The 21,181-nt window shown below is 33.1% G+C and overlaps 6 protein-coding genes and 1 non-coding gene across 7 annotated transcripts; 5 read left to right on the top strand and 2 right to left on the bottom strand.

The window, feature by feature from the left end:
• Positions 1-42: 42 nt before the first annotated feature.
• Positions 43-1,761, top strand: PPL_10800 (uncharacterized protein; the record flags this gene model as incomplete). Its single annotated transcript, XM_020581564.1, has 2 exons — positions 43-364; positions 446-1,761. The coding sequence occupies 2 exons, from the start codon at positions 43-45 to the stop codon at positions 1,759-1,761; spliced, it is 1,638 nt and encodes a 545-aa protein (XP_020427880.1).
• A 225-nt stretch (positions 1,762-1,986) lies between these two features.
• PPL_10799 lies at positions 1,987-2,057 on the bottom strand. The gene has a single exon. It is a non-coding gene; the product is annotated as a tRNA-Glu (tRNA).
• A 702-nt stretch (positions 2,058-2,759) lies between these two features.
• PPL_10798 (uncharacterized protein) lies at positions 2,760-6,849 on the top strand (the record flags this gene model as incomplete). The annotated part of the gene is made up of 2 exons (XM_020581563.1): positions 2,760-3,486; positions 3,641-6,849. 2 exons carry the CDS (start codon positions 2,760-2,762, stop codon positions 6,847-6,849), a joined length of 3,936 nt encoding a protein of 1,311 aa, XP_020427879.1.
• Positions 6,850-7,261: 412 nt separating this feature from the next.
• Positions 7,262-8,360, top strand: PPL_10797 (uncharacterized protein; the record flags this gene model as incomplete). The annotated part of the gene is made up of 2 exons (XM_020581562.1): positions 7,262-7,686; positions 7,745-8,360. The coding sequence occupies 2 exons, from the start codon at positions 7,262-7,264 to the stop codon at positions 8,358-8,360; spliced, it is 1,041 nt and encodes a 346-aa protein (XP_020427878.1).
• Positions 8,361-8,481: 121 nt separating this feature from the next.
• PPL_10796 (uncharacterized protein) lies at positions 8,482-13,499 on the bottom strand (the record flags this gene model as incomplete). Its single annotated transcript, XM_020581561.1, has 7 exons — positions 8,482-8,572; positions 8,598-11,702; positions 11,804-12,110; positions 12,185-12,255; positions 12,329-12,427; positions 12,456-12,552; positions 12,629-13,499. The coding sequence occupies 7 exons, from the start codon at positions 13,497-13,499 to the stop codon at positions 8,482-8,484; spliced, it is 4,641 nt and encodes a 1,546-aa protein (XP_020427877.1).
• A 1,638-nt stretch (positions 13,500-15,137) lies between these two features.
• Positions 15,138-17,084, top strand: PPL_10795 (uncharacterized protein; the record flags this gene model as incomplete). The annotated part of the gene is made up of 1 exon (XM_020581560.1): positions 15,138-17,084. One exon carries the CDS (start codon positions 15,138-15,140, stop codon positions 17,082-17,084), a length of 1,947 nt encoding a protein of 648 aa, XP_020427876.1.
• A 202-nt stretch (positions 17,085-17,286) lies between these two features.
• On the top strand, positions 17,287-21,142 carry PPL_10794 (uncharacterized protein; the record flags this gene model as incomplete). Its single annotated transcript, XM_020581559.1, has 6 exons — positions 17,287-17,611; positions 17,749-19,160; positions 19,369-19,390; positions 20,267-20,489; positions 20,522-20,559; positions 20,988-21,142. The coding sequence occupies 6 exons, from the start codon at positions 17,287-17,289 to the stop codon at positions 21,140-21,142; spliced, it is 2,175 nt and encodes a 724-aa protein (XP_020427875.1).
• Between the last annotated feature and the right edge of the window lie 39 nt (positions 21,143-21,181).

Here is a 21,181-nt window from a genome sequence, read left to right as displayed (position 1 = left end):
GACAATGTTCTTTTTTTCTCATTTCAACATCCAAAGATAAAGATGTCAAACAACAATAATAATTCAACACATAAACTAGTAAATCTACCACATATTCTATTATCAAACATTGTTGATAATTTAAAAGATAATATCGATAAGATTTGTTTTAGTTTAGTTTGTAAAAGATGGTTTGACAATAGAAATAGGTATCTATTGTTTAATACCAAAAATTTTTATTGTAACTATAAAGATCGTTCAAAAATCACTATGAATTCATATAGATCTTTGATATTCGAATCACTCAACCAAAAGAAACAACGTACTATGTTCGTCACTAAAGATAAAAATTATATTTATCATTATGATTATACAATAGATTATGGTAATTACTTTATAAATCTTGACAATTATATACTATTATTTTAAACTATATTCACTTATTATCTTTATATTTATTTAATAGATTCAATTGAAAGTATAGATGAAATCGATCAAAACATAGTGAAAGTAATCGAAAGCAGAGAAATGATATTAAGAGAAGATTCAGATAAGCTATATACTCGACTATATGAATTGATCGGCAAATCTAATGTAACTGGTCTTAGGAAGTGTATGACATTGAAGTATGGAATACCAATGAATATCACATCACTGGCATTTAGTTATTATTTTAATGAAGCTTTGTTCAAAGGATGTTTTCCACCCAACTTGAAGAAATTGAAATTTGTTGGCCAATTCAACCAAGTGATCGAAGTAGGTGTGTTACCTGATACATTGGAGAGTTTAGAGATTGGTCATCTCAACCAGATTTTGGAGCCTGGAGTATTACCAACATCATTAAAGATTCTTAGAATCACAGGTTCAGCCCCTGATAACTATCTCAAAGTTGGATCGCTACCACCAAATCTAGAGGAATTCATTCAAAATGGCGCATATATTAATATCGATTCAAACGTTCTACCAAATTCGTTGATCACACTTGGTAAAGTACCTTTGCCATGGATGAAGTCAATCAAACCACTCGAGAATCTTCGATCGCTAATGGTGAGGAGAAGCACTGGTTGTTTAGATCTAAGTGATCTACCTCAATCACTGACAAGACTCGACATTTTCCACTCTTTATCAGTGTTAAAATCATTACCTACTTCCATCAAACATCTGAATATTGCCTATTCGGAGTATGACATTGATGAACTGTTCCCAGATCGCTCACTTTATCATTTCGAAAGTCTACAAGTATCGCCATTCAAACAAGAATCTCTTGATGGCTTGGATATCAAGAGATTGCTTATGGAAGATGATAGTGTTGGCGAAGAGAATAGTTTGGCGACACTCAGAGTCATTCCATTTGGTGTTGAAACACTTGACATTGATGTACAATGTAATTTCAAGTTCAATCAGAATTCACTTCCATCATCGTTGAAAACGCTCAATGTTTACCACATGAACAGTTTCATACACCCAGGTATTATACCAAACTCTGTGAATCATCTTATCATTCAAGTGCCTAGATGTGACATTCATATAGCAGAAGGAATTCTCCCAGACTCTGTCCAAAACATTGAGTTGAAACAAGTTGTATTCCCAACAAGTAGCATCGTTGACAACATATCCTTTGAAGATTACAATTTTAATAAGTGTTCAATTCGAAAACTTGATGATCAATATTACATCGTTTTTGGTCATCAGAAAAACAAACCCTTCCTCATTGCAAGTCTATTCCACAAATCAATGTTTTTAGACAGAGTTAATGTTGTAAAAATACTTAATGGTGAATAACAAATACAATAAAATATAATAAACATATTTTTAAAAAATAAGATCACCCCTTATACTTATTATAGTGAATCACTTTCAGCTCTAACGCGTTAAAGTACGCTGAAAATGGTGTTTTAAAAAGTTAATTTTGTTCTAACCTTTTCATAGGTCCCAAAAATATTTAAAAACAAGATTTTCTGTTAACCAAATATGCGCGCATCTAGGGAATTATTATTAATAGATATTCTCCCCTTCCGGGAATCGAACCCGGGGTATCAGTGTGAGAGACTAATGTGTTACCACTACACCAAAGAGGATTGGGATGAAATTATTTCTTCTTTTAAATTTTTTATTTATTTTCTTATCTTTTAATAATCGGAATCATGATTCAGGTCTATAATCACTTCCTCCAATCAAAGACAACTCCAACCACGACAAAGTATAAATATACTATGACTTACTTGTATTCATCGAAATATGCTTGTGGTGGTAATAATCTTGCGAAATCAATTTCAATTAAATGTCGAAGGACGTAGTTAGTGAAATGGTTCATTCGTGGGCCTTCACTACTTCGACCCGGGTTCGAGGCTCGGTAATGACTAAGTTTCCGAACGTATATAATAAAACTGATGTCCTAAGAGCCCATGGGGCAATACATTGACACAAACTCGTGAGGAGGTGATAAAAAACACCTCCTTAGTGCAATACTATCAAAAAAAACATTAAATATTTATTGCGGATTTAACAAAAGTAATAGATTAGATATATAAAGTTTTTTTTCGTTTTTTGTATACAATTAGTAACTGTATACTACTATTTATAATTATTATATTTTCATATTTATATCAACTATTTAGCAATAACTATTAATAATACAACATATTATTGCAATAATATAAGATTTAATATAAATTTAAACTAATTATTACATATTCATCTAATCACCATCAAATCTTATTTTATTCTATAATATATATTTATATACATTTAAATAACAATAAGAACAACCAATTAGTAAAATGAGTACTCTATTCGAGTTCTATAAAAAGAATCTAAAGCTTAGCAACAATGCGACCTTCATGCAACTCATACAACTAGAGAGCATTCATGTACGTCTATACTTTCCTAAATCAAATTACGTCAGTAACAAGATTTTAGAAAAACTATATGATCTCTTCATTATGAGCACTGTATCAGATCCCGAGGGTCGTAGGACAAGCAAAGGAATTGTATTTAACGGAAGGATTGACAGATCACGTCTCAATGATCTACATGTTTACTGTAGTGAGAACCTTTCGATAAATAAACCTAGAAAGATTGTTGCCTATTTCCCTTCTTTCAACTTTCTAAAAGTATCAGCAATAACAACATCAGACAGCTCTAAAGCAATTAAAGAGGATGAATTCAAGAAGATATACAAGAAGAATCATGCTCTTTTTTCACATGTCTCCTCTCTGCTACCCACCAAAGACAATACCACTAAACTATACAAAGCATCTACATGGGTACTCTACGAGAAAGATGTCATCATTTCTGACGCTGACTACAAAGACGAAGAATCGGGTTATACTTCAACTCTAACCAAATACGTAGAACCTACACAAAGAACTTCTTCTACAACTACAACAACAACTTCAACCGATAAGAAGAGAAATAAGAAGAAGAATGACACTACAACAGTTAGACAAAGAGAAGTTAAAGATTCAGAAGATACAAATCAAAACAAGAGAACTCAGGCTCCAGCAGGTAATACGCAGACACATGTGAGAATACCCTTAGCCCCAATTGGACAACCTTAAGCTACTTCTATGGAACTGCAGGGGCGCAGTTCTACAAAAATCACTGGAAGATATAGCCTCTTTAATTTCATCTACTTCACCACACATCACCCTACTTACAGAAACTAATCACGTCACAATCACCTCACTCAACTCATATTTCAACAAAAATAATAATAATAATAAGATAATAACTACTTCAAACGGTCAAGGAACTGGGGTTGCAATCATCTCTCATTCCAAGCATATCAATCTATACCCCTCTCTCATCGATCCTAATGGAAGATTCATTCTGTGTACTATAAGAATATTCAACAATAGCTTCAATCTCCTACATATATATGCTCCAGCAAGCAAACCAGAGCAAAGATTGTTTGCTGATCAACTCTTCAACAACACTTCTCTTTGGTTACCAAACCATATAGACATTTGCACTGGCGACTTTAATTGTATACCAGGAGACAGCTCACCACTATCAACAATATTAGATTTCCTCTGCGATGATCATGATCTTATTGATCTAGATAGTACAAACAACAGCAGCACTTGGAAACGTGGCGATACAGAAAAGAGATTAGACAGAATATATTGCAAATTTACAATAGAAACATCCAACTTCCAACTACACCCTAGAGCACTATCTGACCACTCACCAATCACAACAAACATAAAAATCACACCACCACAATTATCACAAACACAGTGGAGACTCGATAAGGAAACTTCACTAGAACCAGAAGTACAATCACTTATTAATAACATTATCACCACCAAAAACATCAACAACATAGAAGACTGGATAAAAGTCAAATCATTAATCATAGAATGCTACATAAACTATCAAAAGAAAAGGAAAAGAATAAAAAGAAATGCGATAATCAACTTACTGAAAACAATAGACTCCAACCTCCCCAACAACATCATACAATCAGCAAAATTAGATCTTATCAAGTTACAAACAGAAGAAAGGAATCTAAGAGATTCAATTCGCAAGGTCAACCAACAACTAAACGGTGAAATCCCTTCTCGATTATTAACCGCTAAACTAGCTCAATCCAAAAAAGATACCAACATCGTCGGTTTAAGATTAAATGAAACCACGGTTACATCTAATCTCGATGATATGGTGAACATCATGGAGAAGTACTACAGATCGTTATTCAGAAATGTTCCAGATGATCCAACCATACACAATAGACTACTTAACGAATGGAAATGTGAAATAACCGATGACAGCATTGCCAGAGAATTCACAACCGAAGAGATCACAGAAACTATTAATTCATCCAACCCATGGAAATCACCTGGCCCAGATGGCTTAGGACTATGGTTCTACCGAGCCCACTGCGATGTCATTGCCCCTATACTCACCAAACTTTACAACCAATCACTCAACTCAGGCAATCCACTACCAAGCGAATTCAAAGTAGGCACCATCACAACTATTTACAAGAAAGGTGATATATTCGATCCAGCCAATAGAAGACCAATAACACTACTCAACAACGATTACAAAGTTATCACCAAAGCAATCAACAATCGAATGAAAACCTTGGTAGACCTAATCATCAACGACAACCAAACTGGCTTTGTACACAAGAGATATATCATGGACAACATCATCACGATGAATGAAATAATAGAATACTGCAAACTCAGAGGATTAAGTGGTTTAATAACATTATTCGACTTCAACAAAGCCTTCGACAGCATCTCTCACGGCGCTATTAGAAGAACACTACAACACATTAAAATAGACAACAAAATAATCAACCTAATAATGAACCTTCTCACAGGTTCTACTGCCAGAGTAATTGTCAACGGATTTTTAACTAACCCTATTCCTATCAACAGAGGAGTTAAACAAGGAGATCCACTATCACCAACGTTATTTGTTCTAGTCATCGAATGTTTGGCCAGAGCCATACTCAATTCCAAAGCAATCGGTCTTCCACTAAACGATTTCAACACAATGGTTAAACTATTACAATTTGCAGATGACAGTAGCACATTTTCAGCAAATTATAAAGATCTGAAACTAAAATTAAGAATCTTTAACCTGTTCTGCCAAGCCACTTCATCCAAAATCAATCCCACCAAGTGTTGTATCATCCAAATAGGTCCACCTTGCAGCGACCATCTTCACCACCCCCCGATCATAGGCGACACAAGAATACCAAAGTCAATTGTCAACGAAAGATATCTCGGTCTTTTCTTTAACTCCGAAGGATTACATCATTCACTTTCATCAATAGTCAGCGAAGTTAAATCATCACTGATCAAATGGAAGAAGTTTGGCACAACCCTAAGGACTAAAATGTCAATACTCAAGTCATACACACTATCAAAACTCTCTTACCACATGTACCTTGACAAATTCACAGAATCAGATATCAAATCACTCAACAAAATAATCACTTGGTTCCTATGGTCATCCAACCTCAGACCTTTCGAAGATGCAAAATCATTTAAGAATACAATGACACTCTCCAGAGCAGTACATCATTGGAAAAATGGTGGCATTTCATTGTGGGATATGAAACTACGAAATGACGCTCAACACATTTGGATACTAAATAGAGTAATTGCAAATCAAGATGTCTATTCCCCATACTACCAAAGCTGGCGTAACCAGATCAGACATAACAAGATAACCTCACCTACACTCAAACATTCCATCCTTCTTTGGCAACAATTCAGACCAATTATGAAATTACCTCCACATCAAATGAAACCAATATTGCGTAATGACGAACCACTACCACTTAAACTTATATACCACGACCTTATCAACCATCACCACAAACCAGTACTTACATCAGGTCAATTCCAACTATCTCTTCCCCCCACCAAAATAGACTTTACATCAACCCGAAACATCTTCTACTACATTAACTCCATCAAACACCACAGAGGTAGAAACACAGTATTCAGATTCTTCTCAAGATCACTTCCTGGTATGGCATACATCAAACAAGACAGTTGTAAACTATGTTCAGCAAATGACTTTGACCCACACACACATTATTTCTTTAATTGTCGAGTCATCCTAAACAAATTCAACCTCAAACACATCACACAACATCTACAAATTGCCAACTACGAAGACGAATGGTCACTGGAAAAATCTACTACTCACTTCTACCTCTGCGATGAATCATCAGACCTAACAGCGATCATCTACCACAACATTTGGAAACATGTCAGTTCAATTCTATTCAGTCAAGATGACAAAATACTCGATTTCTCCAACCAATCTATTATATCCGACTTCGATATCCACAGAAACATTCTAAAATTAATAAACAACACTCCAACACCAGCCAACTAATCAAGTAAATGAAATTAACTCTCTTCCCAACCTGCCAACTAATTAATTAAATCAACCAACAACTAAAAAGAAAAAAAAAAATAGACTACGAAAAAAACTTGATGGTAAATCCATCCTTTTAATACAACTTTTAATAAAACATGTATACCACTTTAGTTATTATAAAAAAAAAAAAATAGATTAGATATATCAATGGTACATTGATTTCGATCACCACAATCTTTAACCAATAGATTTTGAAAAAAAATATGATAATCTATATTTCCAATGAATTTTTTTGGGTAAAAAGCTCCTTATTTAAAAACAATCCCACAATTTTTGTTTTATTACTTCATTTTGAACACTGTTAATAAAAATTGTTACATATGTTTAAATTAGTATATTATTTTTTAGTTTTAACAGAATATCAAAAATGAATAATTGTGAAATATTAATACCCAAAGATTTTAACCAATTATCTGTTGGAGTATATCAACAACTAGTAACCTATAATAAGAATATTAATCTTCCACATTATAATAATAAGACTTCACCATCAAATAAATTTATTATTCCTAGTGGAACACCAATTAATATTGCACCATTACTCCCCTCAAAGTATTGGTCTATGGAAAAGGGAGATCCTCTGGCATTCATATTAGAGTTTAACCAAGATCTGCCTCTTGAGGGTGAACATCCTTGTACTATTTGGGTAAAGGATATGGCAACTACTCCATGTACTCAAAACAATTCATTCAATTTCCAACTTATCCATTGGAATGAAATAAATGGTCTTGGTAGAGATCTAGATGGACAAGCATTGTTTAGACTCAATACTAATGGACATATATTTTATTAGTATGTATTAACACAGTTAAAGAATTCTTCTTAAAAACAATTTCTTACAATAACATAGTAAACCAGATTCAGCATTTATTTGCAATGCTAGATTTAATGCCGTTCCTCCTGCATATAGAGATATTCATGCTTTTCCAAGTCATCCAGATTTTGTAATTGAAGTTAGATCATTTTCAAATATTCCTAGCAATGATTTGAACAACCAATTACTCAAGATGTGTCGATGGATTAGATCTGGAGTGGAATCAGGTGTTTTGTTTGATGGAATGGGTATGAATATCTACCTATTTTGTCAAACCAATATACTTGCCAATGGTAGACATGGCCAAGTACAAGGACAACAATTGGCTCACAACAACGAGAGCAATCAAATCCAAATCAACATTCAACAATATCAAAATGATATAAATGCTATGGTAATCGCAAATATAAATGTTGCCCTACATCAATTGGAAGTTCAACGACTTCAACAAAAGCTGCAAACAATGAATTGGCAACAGGTATATTTCGAGAATATGATACCATATCCTGGGTTCCAAAATGTCTCTTACAGAACTATTCCGTTAGTAGGAATTCCAGCTCCTACTCCTAATCGTGGTCCACAATTAATAGTCCATTGTATTGGATTTGTAAATGGATTTAATATTGATCTCTCAAAAGTTTGGATTCGTTAAATTTTTATAATATTCAGTATAATAAATAAAAATTTCAAATTATAAAAATGAAAATGTTCTGAAACCACCCAAAGTGTAAACTGGAGAATTGGAGTTTGTATTGGATGACCATGATTTATATTTATTTATATGTATATTTAAATAAAGTAATATCTTTATAAAATCTGTCGATAATTTTATTTAATCTGAGAATACCATTGAATTGAATTGTACTTTTTATTACTATTGTGGTATTACATAAACCAAGTAGTATCGGGATGAGGATAGAGTTGGTTGAATTTGATATGTGGATATCGAATACAAAAATATTGTTCGGATGTGTCAAACTTGAAGGAATAGGAGATGATCGTTCTGAGGTTTGGCATTGTCTCTGCTATTTTGATGATCGATGAATCACCAATCTTTGGAACAATGAAATAGATCTTTGTCATTGATTTACATATGGAGGTAGTGCTACATAATGCTATGATGGAGGAATCCGTTAGTTCTGTACAGCCATCCAATGTGAGTTTTTCTATTTTGTGTTGTGCTAGATTCTGAAGTGCTTTCTTGAATGATGTGTCTGTAAAGTTGATTGGTTGTTGTATGGATAGCTCCGTCAGACTTGGGAAAATGATTCCGAGATTGAGGAAGTGTTGCTCCGGTATATTCGATGCATTTACAAAACTAAATGATTGTACTGATTTCCAAGGTTTGTCTTGAGGTTCCAGCTTAAAGTTGGTGGAATCTATCGATAGGGTTTCAAGTTGATTCATGTTTTCAATGAATAACCTTAGTGATGCGTCACTGAATTTCGATGTTACTAAATTGAGTATTGTAAGATTCCTAAGGGAACCAAGTAAATTGGTGACTAGATTATCATGATTGTCCACGTCGATTTGCGATGTATTGATTGTGAGATCTCTCATGCTCTTTGACCAAATGGCAAGGTTTGTCTTTTCCAAGACAAATTTACTATTTAGATATAACGATAAACATTGAATTGGATGAGTTTTCAATGATTCTATATCATCTACAGCACTATTGTCAAACGATGGACAATCTATTGAAATTAAATGTGGACATTGTTTCAAAAGTGAGCTACTACTACTTGATTCATCTTTTGTTTCCTCTACGAGATCTACTTGAAGCTTAAGATATTGAATGGATGACGGAATACTTTTAACTGTGACTCCAGGTTGATAGGATAAAGATAGCGACTTTAGAGATTTCAATGAATGAAGTAGTTGATTATCGAAATTCTCAATATCTTCAATATGAATTGTTTCAACAGAGTGTTCGAATCTCTTGAAGAGCAAGGTAAGCAGAGGTTTCGGTAGCTTCACAGATGTCAAATAAACTTCTCGAAGATTCGGACATTGAATATCGATTTTCAATGAAGTGGAATGCTCTACATGTTCAATAACACTACTGTCATAGCCAATCGATGATAACTTTAGATAGTTGAGTGTTGGCATAATGATGGAAAAGAAACACTCTGTCTGTTGGATATCATCGAGATAGGAATTCTCGATTATCAACTTTGATAACGATAGTTGTCTTGCCAATGCTGCGGGTTGGTCGAAATGCTTGGTGATAAGCATAGTGTATTGTATGTCAAGCGAGAGCAATATGGTAGTGGTATCGTAGTCTTTGAATAACAGAAATTGTTGTTCCTCTGCGAGTGAAGCAATTGGATATTGAAGTAGTGTTTTTGTGACTAGAGAACGGATAGCGGCAACGGATGGCACATACTTTAAATAGCATTCGAGTGGAACCGATCCAACCTGATTCGTTATGGAGCCACGCATAACATCGTCGAGAATATCAGGTGACTGTTGGAGAATTGATGTTAGAACCGGAGAGAATGTCTTTATCAAGTCGGAATGAGCGGCGATTCTAGTGAATTTCGGAAGTTCATAGATAGCATTGTAGAGATTCAATACCCATTGTCTGATTTGAGGATTCTTAATTTGCAAGATTCGAAGTAACATCACCGCCAATTGTTTGGTAATATTATCGTGGAATTCCAGCTTTACAATGTGTTGATCGTCCAGTCTTGAAGTGAGAATATTCAAGTGAATCATCTGGTGTAGCGACAACAAGAAATAGTTTGGATTGTAGTTGGTAGGGAATGCAAAGAACGGTGCGTAAAGCGATGCACTCTCAAAGAGTGTCGGTATTACTTGTTCGACGGGGAAGCGGTCCAACTGACGGTAAAATTGCTCTGCCTTTTGAAAGTCTCTTGTCAAGCTATAGACTGTTCCAAGTGCAACGGTTGCACCCGCTGACTTCTGATAGGATAGCGACACCTGAAGACTGCGCTCTGCATACTTTATGTACGGTCCGTCATCATTACGCAGCTTATGATTCTCAATATCGACCAGTCCAAGCAGATGATATAGATTGGCATCGGTAGTAGCGGAACGCGATGCCGCTTCCAGCTTCTGACGACAATGATCCAGCAGACTGATCTCCTCGAAATAGGTCTGAGTGAATTGTTGGTAGTTAGGTTCACGAGCTGGATGTCCAAAGTAAATCGTATTGGCATAGATCATCTCGAGTGCTTTCATATACAGTGAAACACCCTCGGATCGCGCAATCATTGCCGAATGCTTGGTGACTGGAACGACCGCTTTAATATCGGTGTACAACACCATCGGCATCTTACCCTCACCCAACAGCTTCTTAACACGCTTCGATAGTTTAATACCGGTTTTCAACTGGAAGAAACCAATAACCTTTGCAATATCAACGGAATTCGACAAGTCGTATTGAGTATCCAGTTCGTCGCCACTCAAACAGCTCTGTCCGAATTTATCGAGTAGCAACTTCTTAACCGTTACCAACCAGAACCCTTTTTCACTGTTGAAACGATTGACGTTGAAAACAGTATTTAAATAAGAGACTATCGTATCGATACACTTCTCCTCGGAGCCAATCAAGTGACCACTCAGCTTGACACGCAGCTCATCTTTGATTTCATTCTTTAGGACACGACCGACCATTTCATTCAACAGCTGTTTACGTAGCGATTTGAAATGTGAATCGATTTGACTTCGAACTAAACCGAGATGTCGTAAGTTCACACCAAACTTGTGGACTTCCACCGCGGTATCGAAATTAACCAGCAGATAGTCTCTGTTCTCAATGAACCTCGCTTCCAGTCCATTGGCAGCTTCTCTAACTACCACCTCCAACAGATGACTCGATGCATTGGCAATATCCTGATTGTACTCCTGATAGTTCGGGTCATTAGCAGCCCAACCACTGAAAGAATCCGAAGACAACGGTCTCTCATATCCTCTAACCAATTCCGGTCTTAATAATTTAAAAAATACATCTCTATGATATAATGGTTTACTAAATGATAATTATCATTTTCAAAAAAAAAGAATAATAACAGGTAAGAGAATGATATGATAATTATCAAACAAAGTATATATATATATACTATGACTTACTTGTATTCATCGAAATATGCTTGTGGTGGTAATAATCTTGCGAAATCAATTGCAAAGTAATCACGTTTGTTCTTCAATGATCGATGAATCTCCAAGTCACCCGGACCATACAGGAATTTAGGATTGATACCAGAGAGATGACCTCTTAAGTTCATCACTTTACCGATTTTCTCCATCATTAAATTGACTTCCTCTACATCGTTATGTACATGATGTCCACCATTACAACTTCCATATATCAATGTTTCTTTATTAATCGGTAATAATGACATTGCTAACCTATAATTATAAACAATGAATTCAACAACTATTATTAATAACAATAAATAAACAACAATAATTCTTAATACATTACAATCTATAACCATAATAATCGATTACACACATCAACGGTACATTTGATTCTATCACCACAATCTGTATCCAACAGATTTTGAAAGAAATAAGATAATCTATATTTATAATAACTATATAAGTATATAATAATAATAATAAATAATAATAGTTATACTAAATTTATATTACCCTCTTAATTCATTACCAGCAGCTTTAGATGCACCATAGTCAGATGGATATCTTCCACCGTATAGCCATTGATCGTGTATCTTTTGATCCGTATGCAAACTTGAATAGAATATTCTGACAGATATACTTGGTACCACCTGCAACACCTCCAATATCGATGGGTGCAATCGTTCTCAAATGACTTGGCATAAACATTTCCTTAATAATGAAACTACCATAGGTTTCTAATAAAGAATAATTAAATGTATTTAGTATAGTAATATAAATGACAACATATTGTATTGTTTTATATTTACTTACCCGCAGCTTTAACAAAATCAATTGCTAGAAATGTTAGCTTTTGAAATTTATCGAGTGATGGTTTCATACGTAAGAGTGTTTGAAACTCTTGATTCCAATCTCTACCACTGTCTTTTACTTCACGTGAACTCAATATGAGTTGTGATCGTCTCTGTTTCTCTACTTCATCTTTTTGTTTCTCTTGATTCTCTTGATCATCATCTTTATCTTTGTCGATTGTTTTATTATTATTGTTATTGTTGTTATTATTATTGTTGTTACTATTGTTATTTTGATTGTAGATACCACCACTTATAGATGAATCATAACAACTATAATTGTATCCACTATAACTCAAACTGTTGATGCTGATACTATTGTTACTGACACTTACACCTGGACTAATACTACCAGCAGCACTACCACCATAACTATCATAACTATTTAAAAGTTGTTGTTGTTGTTGGTTGTTTAATAAAAGATTATGTTGTTCTTTTAGAAATTGATAAGATGAACCAGGTTCATCGTATGATGAAATCGATAGTGGTGTTGTCTGTTTCGTTTGATTGATTTGGTTATTACTATTGTTGTTGTTATCGTTGTTATCGTTGTTATGTTTATTATAGCTGATATAGCTGTTGTAGATGTTGGAACTAGTGAGTAAAGGTGATCTAGAGAGTAACTGATAGGACGTAACACTTGATCGTGGTGGTGCATTTAAATACATATGTGATTTCAAAGGTTCGTTGCCGTTGTTAACAATATCACCTTCTTGATGAAATTCACCATTTTGTTGTTGTTCTTGTTCTTTTTCTACATTTTCATTGTTCAAAAAAATGGTAGGTGTCGAACTATTACTATTGTTATTGTTATTATTATTTTCTATAATCATATTTCTTAATAAATAAACAAATCCAATTAATCTAGTTAGTTAACTTGTTTTATTTTAGGAATAGACAAACATCTTGTTGTTCTACTTTATTGGATTGGACACAATTCACAATTAAACAGAGATTTTTTTCAGTTTAACAAAGCATTTCAATGAATTTGTGTAAATTGACCAAAAAAAACGTTACTAAAATGTGATATATCTACCTTTTTTTTTTTTGATTTCTTAAAAAAATATTATTCTATATAATAATAGATTAAAGATCGTGTGTTTTTAAAATATCACTAATGGAGGTAACAAATAAAGATAATTTTTTTGTAATCTTTCACATTTACTATTAAAGAAAATCATTTCAAATATCGATGATACAGTAGAAATAATTAAATTTACACTCGTTTGTAAAAGATGGTTCGAAGAAAGAAATGGTTATCTATTGTTTACAAGAGATAGAACAAAAAAAGAGTTCAATTGAGATCATACCAATCTATTTTAAAGGAGCTCAAGCGAAAAATTGATTTTGATAAATCTTTCGACAAAGTACCACGTGCTGTGATGTTTTGGTGAAATTTTGAATCATTCTATATAAATTTAGAATAGTCAACATTTAAATTATTATTATTCATGTTGTTAGGGTTACTATTATTATTAAGTAAGATATCGCTATCATCGTCATCTATATAAGAGTTTTCACTGAAGAAGGAACGTAAAGTTCACCTCAACAACAACTGCTGCAACCACCCGCCGTAAGTATTAGCCGGTCTGCTAGTTCCAGTCACGCTTCGCCAAGTTTGTCACCGCTGCTTCGGAGGACGGTCTTAATGGTGTTCGTAAGGACATCATCGACATGCTGAAGAGATTTCAAGGATGTCGTCTCGCAAATGAACTCGCCATCGTCGGCATGAAGATCGATTTGAATGCGCCAGTACAAAAGAAAAGGATGTTCCCTGTCCCGCAGTCATTGCTGGATGAGTTGCACAATCAAATCAAAGACCTCTTTTTGCAAAAAGCTCCGTATTTAGTGATATCGGAATGACACCGCTGCTATATCACTAAAGATGTCATTCCTTCTTCAGTGAAAACTCTTAGATTGTTTCTGGACTCGGTACCTACATTATTTCGATGCCAGTTCAATACCGGATTCAGTTGAATATCTTTGCCTTGGCAATGGTCTCTGCTCCGAATTTAATCCAACGTTGCTTCCCGATTCAATTCGAACATTAAAAGTTATAACTGATCAGGTACGATATGGTATTGAATCACAGACCATCTATTCGCCGTATCAAAATTCATACTATAGGGAAATCTATCGTATCGATAACAATATCATTGTTTCGCATTCATCAATTCAATCACAAAACTGACAGAGCTGTTGAAGAGCACTCAAAATTGGGAATCTAGTTTTTCTAGATATCATGTGGCTCAATGACTGGAAAATTATGACTCGAGTTAGTAGTTAAGGTGATTACAACACAAAATAGATGATCAAGATTTAAATTCAAAGTATAAAAAAAAAACAATTAAATAATAAAAAATTATTCTGTCAACTTTCTCATAAAAAATCTCAACCTAATAGTCACCATGAAAATTACCCCCTTTTACTCTTTTAATTCCGATTAATGGTTAACCCACAACAAATAAAAAATGAATAAAGATTTGTTTATAAAGATATTTAAAAATAAAGTATTAGCAATCAATATATGTAAAAAAGTGAATGAAATAAATCGATCAGAATCTTTTTATTCTTTTGGTTGGGAAGAACTTCAAAAGAGATTTACTTTGTTGATAAAGCTTAACTATGTCGATCAGTTTAGATTATATCTTGAAAGATATCAACAGACAAGAGTAAAAGAGGTGGATAGTTTTTCAATCATCTACTATCAGTCGATCATGACAGCAATCAGATATGCAAAAATCGATATACTTAGAGTGATAACCGAGCATTTCAATCTAAAGCTAAGCGATTATGTAAAGCCAACAATCATGATGAGACAAGCATCGTTATCTGGATCGTTGGAGATGTTACAGTATTTGGATCTACAAACAACTGTGGTTACAACTCAGTGGCAAGTCAGTGATTATATCGAAGCATTCACCATATCACCAATCAGCGATAATTCAGATCTCCAAGTTGTCAAGTGGCTTTATGAAAAGGTTAGAGCAGCTGAAGCAATAAACAGTGTTGAAAAGGAAATGTATATAAAAGGTGTATATGAATCGACAGCAAAGAAAGGAAGGGTTGATATTTTCAAATGGTTGATGGAACAGCCAGATTTAAAGATAAACAACTATCAGAGTTTAATTCAAGTTGCATGTATAAATGGAAATATTACCTTTCTCAACTATTTGCTAGATAATCACTCGGATCAAATCGAATTCAATAGAATAACAATCGACCTCAATGAAATTGCCAAGAATCTGAGTAAAATAATCGATCCACTCGAGATTGTCAAATGGGTTCATCAACACTTTAAGTATTTCATCAGTTCAACTGATCTGATGGACAGCGCATTGAAAATCGATTGTCTGGAGTTAATTAAATGGTTGCGCGCGAATAGAACCGAAGGTTTCTCTGATTCTGGTATGGAAGATTTATTTGAATGTTCATTGGAGACATTGAACTGGATTCAAATGAATGCAACTGAAAGGTTTTCAACGGAAATGTTCCTTACGACTGAAACCATTGAAAATGCTGGTTTCGATAGTTTAGAAAAACTACAGTGGCTACACGAGAATTCAAAAATTGCGTTCACTGAAAATACAATTGAAAATGCAGTATTCTCTGGCGAGTTTGAATCGATTAAATATCTACATAGCGTCCATCCAAATCTATTCACTCAGAGGGCAATGAATAAAGCAGTTCGATCCAATAACTTTGAAATGGTGAAATGGTTCCATGAGAACAGAACTGAAGGATTCACCTCGGAAGCGATCGACCTGGCATGTGAAAACAACAATCTTGAAATGGTCCGATGGTTGAATGAAAACATTAATGAAGGTGCTTCACTCCTAGCAGTCCTTCACTCTATCACCAACAACAATATCGAGATGTTTAAATATCTAATGGAGAATGTTTTCAGTGCGACGACCATCATTGATGATGATAACCATGGCGATGCCGATCTAGATAAAGATGAACGATTTATCTATAATAGTGAAACGATAACAACATGCAAAGAAATGTCGCAATGCTTCTATAAACTACTAAAGAAACATTATTCACCAAACTATAAATTAGGAATCCATCATGTTTCCTATATAAAGGAGCTCGCCACAAGGAAAAACTGTTTCGATTTGATTCGTGATTTCTACGAGTTGGGTAACTTTTTTAATGAAACTGTTGTTTACAACAACGATATGCCAATATTTTATGCTTCGATGTTCAACCGTTTGGATATTGTGAAATATTTCATCAACGTTAGAAACGATAAATGGACTTCTTCACACTTTTCTTATGCATATGGCAATGGACACTTTGAAGTGTGTGACTTTTTTTTCGAAAACACATTGACCTCAAGAATTAAAACTATAATGGATAAAAATGACTGTGTGGAATTCATGGAAAATTATCAATATATTGTAAAGTTATAAAAATAAAACATATTCATTCAGGAATGAAGATGGATAATTTATTCTTCGTAATATTATGTAATGAATGTTTAAGCTTGGTTTTTATTTATTTATTCTATTTTTTTAATCAAAAAAATGGTCATCATTTTTCAAATAAATTTCTGTAAAAAGTTTTCATCATTTTACAAATTTTAAAAACAGAAAGTTGTAATGAAAAATATAAATGAATAATCAAACAGATAAAATAGTAAATCTACCACATTTAATATTAAATAAAATAATTACCTATTTAAAAGATAACATTGATATCATTTGCTTCAGTTTAGTTTGTAAGAGATGGTACAATGATAGAGAAAAATATTTAGTATTCAAAACCGATCATATCACCCTATTTGCACTTCATAACACTGATATTAAACAATGTGATAAACATTTCAACTTGCCATCATATCATAATGTATTTATGAAATCAATTCAATCAAAGAATGATTGTATACTCGTTTTAAATAAAAAATTGTACCAATACCGAAATTACGATTATTTCTATGGTAAATACTTTCAATTGTTAAATATATTCAGTGTATACTAATATTAATAATTCGACAAATAAAAGATGATGTTAGAAATCTCAAAAGTATTCCCAGCAATGTTTCAGATATCTTTTTTACACCAAATAATTTTTCAGACGATGACTTGGAGTATATCTATAGATTAATATCGGAATCACAATCAGTAACAGTTTTGGGCGACTGCCATACATTGAAATATGGATTACCAAAGTCAATCAAATCACTCAAGTTTGATTATGATTTCGATGAACCACTCGTTAAAGGATCACTTCCCGGTTCATTAGAGGTGTTAGATTTAATTGAACTAATCGATCAAGAGATTCCACCAGGTGTTCTTCCAGAGAGTTTGCGCGAACTCTCTATTGAACACTATGCGTTTGAAATTCAAGCTGGTGTACTTCCAAGTGGTTTGCGCAAACTTACTCTTTCCAACTCCCAATGTGATATTCGACCAGGTATACTTCCAAGTGGTTTGCAGAATCTATATCTAGGATGTCATTATGAAATTCAACCCGGTGTACTTCCAGGTGGTTTGCGGAAATTTTCTCTATTCGACTATCAACATGAAATTCAAGCAGGTGTCCTACCATCATCTCTAGAGAGTTTATCTCTGATCAGTTACCAATTTCAACTCAAAGAAGATTTACAATATTCCGAATTAACTTGGGAAGAAAATACTTGGGTGGAATCGAAATCCTATTTTCCTATTACATGGTTACGAGCAATATCATCACTTGCCAATCTTCAATCACTTTTCATTAATTTTCCCAAACACAATCTACAGGATATCACTATTTTCAATGTCAACTACCTCCCACCAACCCTTGAATCACTGGATCTTCGACTATATGGAAAAGAGAGCATATTGAAAGGAACAATGCCAACATCATTGAAAAACATCTATCTTGCTGGTTGTCATTTTAAGTTCGATGAGCTATTCCCAGAATCATTGCAATATCACTTGGAAATTTTCGATTATGAAAAAGACAGAATTCTTCAAATTCCGTCAAACATAAAGATAGATAGTTTATCTGTAACTGTTGGATCACAAGAATCTTCGATATCTCTTCCATCTGGAATTCGATCAATCAACTTATATATGGAATCATCAGATTTAAACGAGAAAGGAATTGATTTTGGTGTCGACGATTCTGATACCAATCGACCAAGTTCATTAAGAGAACTGCGTCTTCCAAAATTCATAGAGGCAACTCCTAAATTTAAACTACCAAACACCATCGAATATCTGGATATCGGTAAAAATAATCTCAAAAATGTTTTACATTTGATACCATCTACACTCAATACACTTGTCTTTAGGAAACTATCTAGAATCAATATCAATATTATAAATTCTATCAAACCAATCACCAATATCATTTATATATTGAATTCACATCAAACACAAACCATTAGAAAGTTGGATGACAATTACTATTTAATCTATTCTGAAAATGGAAGCGCGCCAAAAGCAAAATTAATTGCAAAAATATTTCATCAATCCAAACTTGAACAAATCTTAAGAGAAGTAAAGGAATAGAATAAAAAATAAAAGAAAAAATTTAAAATCGAGATCAATAAAGACAGATAGTACTAGGTTTTATTTATTGTACATGATTATGATAAAATTCACCAGAATATCAATTATTTCTTCTAATTTAGATTTAATATTCAATTTTTATTAACTTAAAAATAAAAGATTTTAATAATCACAAATTTTTTATTTTTAAAAAAAGAGTACAAAAGAAACATTAAGAAGTGAGTTCATTTTATTTTTTTTCTTTTCCTCAATCTAAAATAAGAACAAAAATGGAGGAAGGTTTTGAAAAAATATTAATACCAAAAGAATTTAACCAACTGTCAGATGAAGTATTCAAACAACTTATATCTATTAACCATAATATAGATATTAAACTATATAAAAAAATAAATTAATTATTCCGAATGGAACACCTATTAATATTTCTCCGATACTTCTAACTGAATATTTCTCAAATGAATATTGTGATGCTTTGGAATACCTCCTAGAGTATAACCAGAGGGATCTACTACTGGAATCTGAGAATCCGAGTACTATTTTGATAAAAGAAAAAACTTTTGTTTCAAGTCATCTATGTGCTTCACTAGGTGGTCAACTTGGAAACTCGGATAGAGTGGAAAAGCTGGGAGTAGTTATGAGTGGAAAAGCACAATTTCGATTAGAAATCGATGGAAATATATTTCATTAGTAAGTAATCATTCTTTTAAAACTTATCAATATTAACAATTCAATAGTAAACCTGATGTTTCTTTTTTGTCAATGGAAAGATTCGACGTGATTCCTTTGAGAGTCAGGAATTATCATGAGTCACCGACTTATCCAGATTTTGTAGTTCAAACTCGGTCCTATGCCAATAAAACTATCAACACTTTGAATAACCAGTTTCTAAAAATATGTCAATAGAGTTGAATCTGGTATCTTGTTTGATGGTCAAGGATAGAATATTTATCTATGGTGTCCAACTAATATACTAAATAATGGTACCCATCCTCATGTTCAAGAACAACAAATTGAGCATGAGAATGATATTCTTCAGACACAGAACAAAATTCAACAATTCCAAAAAGAAATACCAAATGCAAATTTTCATATAGTCAATTTATTTGATTTGGAGATCCAAAAACTTGGACAAAAGTTAAAAAAATTGAATTGGCAACAGTATTTCGAGAATATGATACCATTTCCTAGGTTCCCAACTGTCTCCTACAAAACTATTCCCCTACTAACTAATCCTGAGAATCTTAATCATGGTCCTCAATTAATAGTTCATTGTATTGGACATCTTAAAGGATTCAAAATAGATCTAGATCGTATTTTGTTAATTTAATTAAATTATTTTTTATTAATAGAGCAATTCAGCGGCTGAGATGGCCATCATTTGGACTCGGTATTCACCAATAAAAAAATGTATAAAAAAGATCAGGTAACTAACTCAGTATTAATTTTTAAGTTATATTTTCACTTTTGGAGAATGATGGAGATATGATATTTAATAAAATATATAATTAAAAGTGATAATTTTTGCGAACCATATATATATATATATACTTGTTGCTTGATTGAATAAATTAAAATATTTTTTTTAATACATTTTAAAAGACGATCGTCGATTTGTTTGAACAAAAGTTTATTTTAAAAATATTGTTAGATTTGCTTATATATCATTGTTTTTGTTTTTGAGTAAATGAATGATATATATTTGTATAATGTGATGTTGATCGTGAGGAAATCTTGGTTGGTTGGTTGGTTGCGCGTACAATTTCCACAATATTTAGTTTTGCAATAAAGAATATTATTATTTGTTGTTTATTTAAGCGGCTATCATTCTACCAACCAAGAACGATACTACAGATATAATGAATGCTGCAACTAATAATTTAACATTGGAAAAACTTGATACGGAACTAGGTTTCAGTTCGACAGTTGGTTGGCTATTCTTTACTCTGTTTTCTAATACCTCTATTTTCTAATATATATTATATTTATATTTAATGTAACGTTAGTTTGTG

Source organism: Heterostelium album, assembly GCF_000004825.1.
Source record: "Heterostelium album PN500 unplaced genomic scaffold PPL_scaffold15, whole genome shotgun sequence".
NCBI classification, from domain to species: domain Eukaryota; phylum Evosea; class Eumycetozoa; order Acytosteliales; family Acytosteliaceae; genus Heterostelium; species Heterostelium album.
Note: the sequence above shows the minus strand (reverse complement) of the source record. Positions and strands in the feature narration are given on the sequence as shown.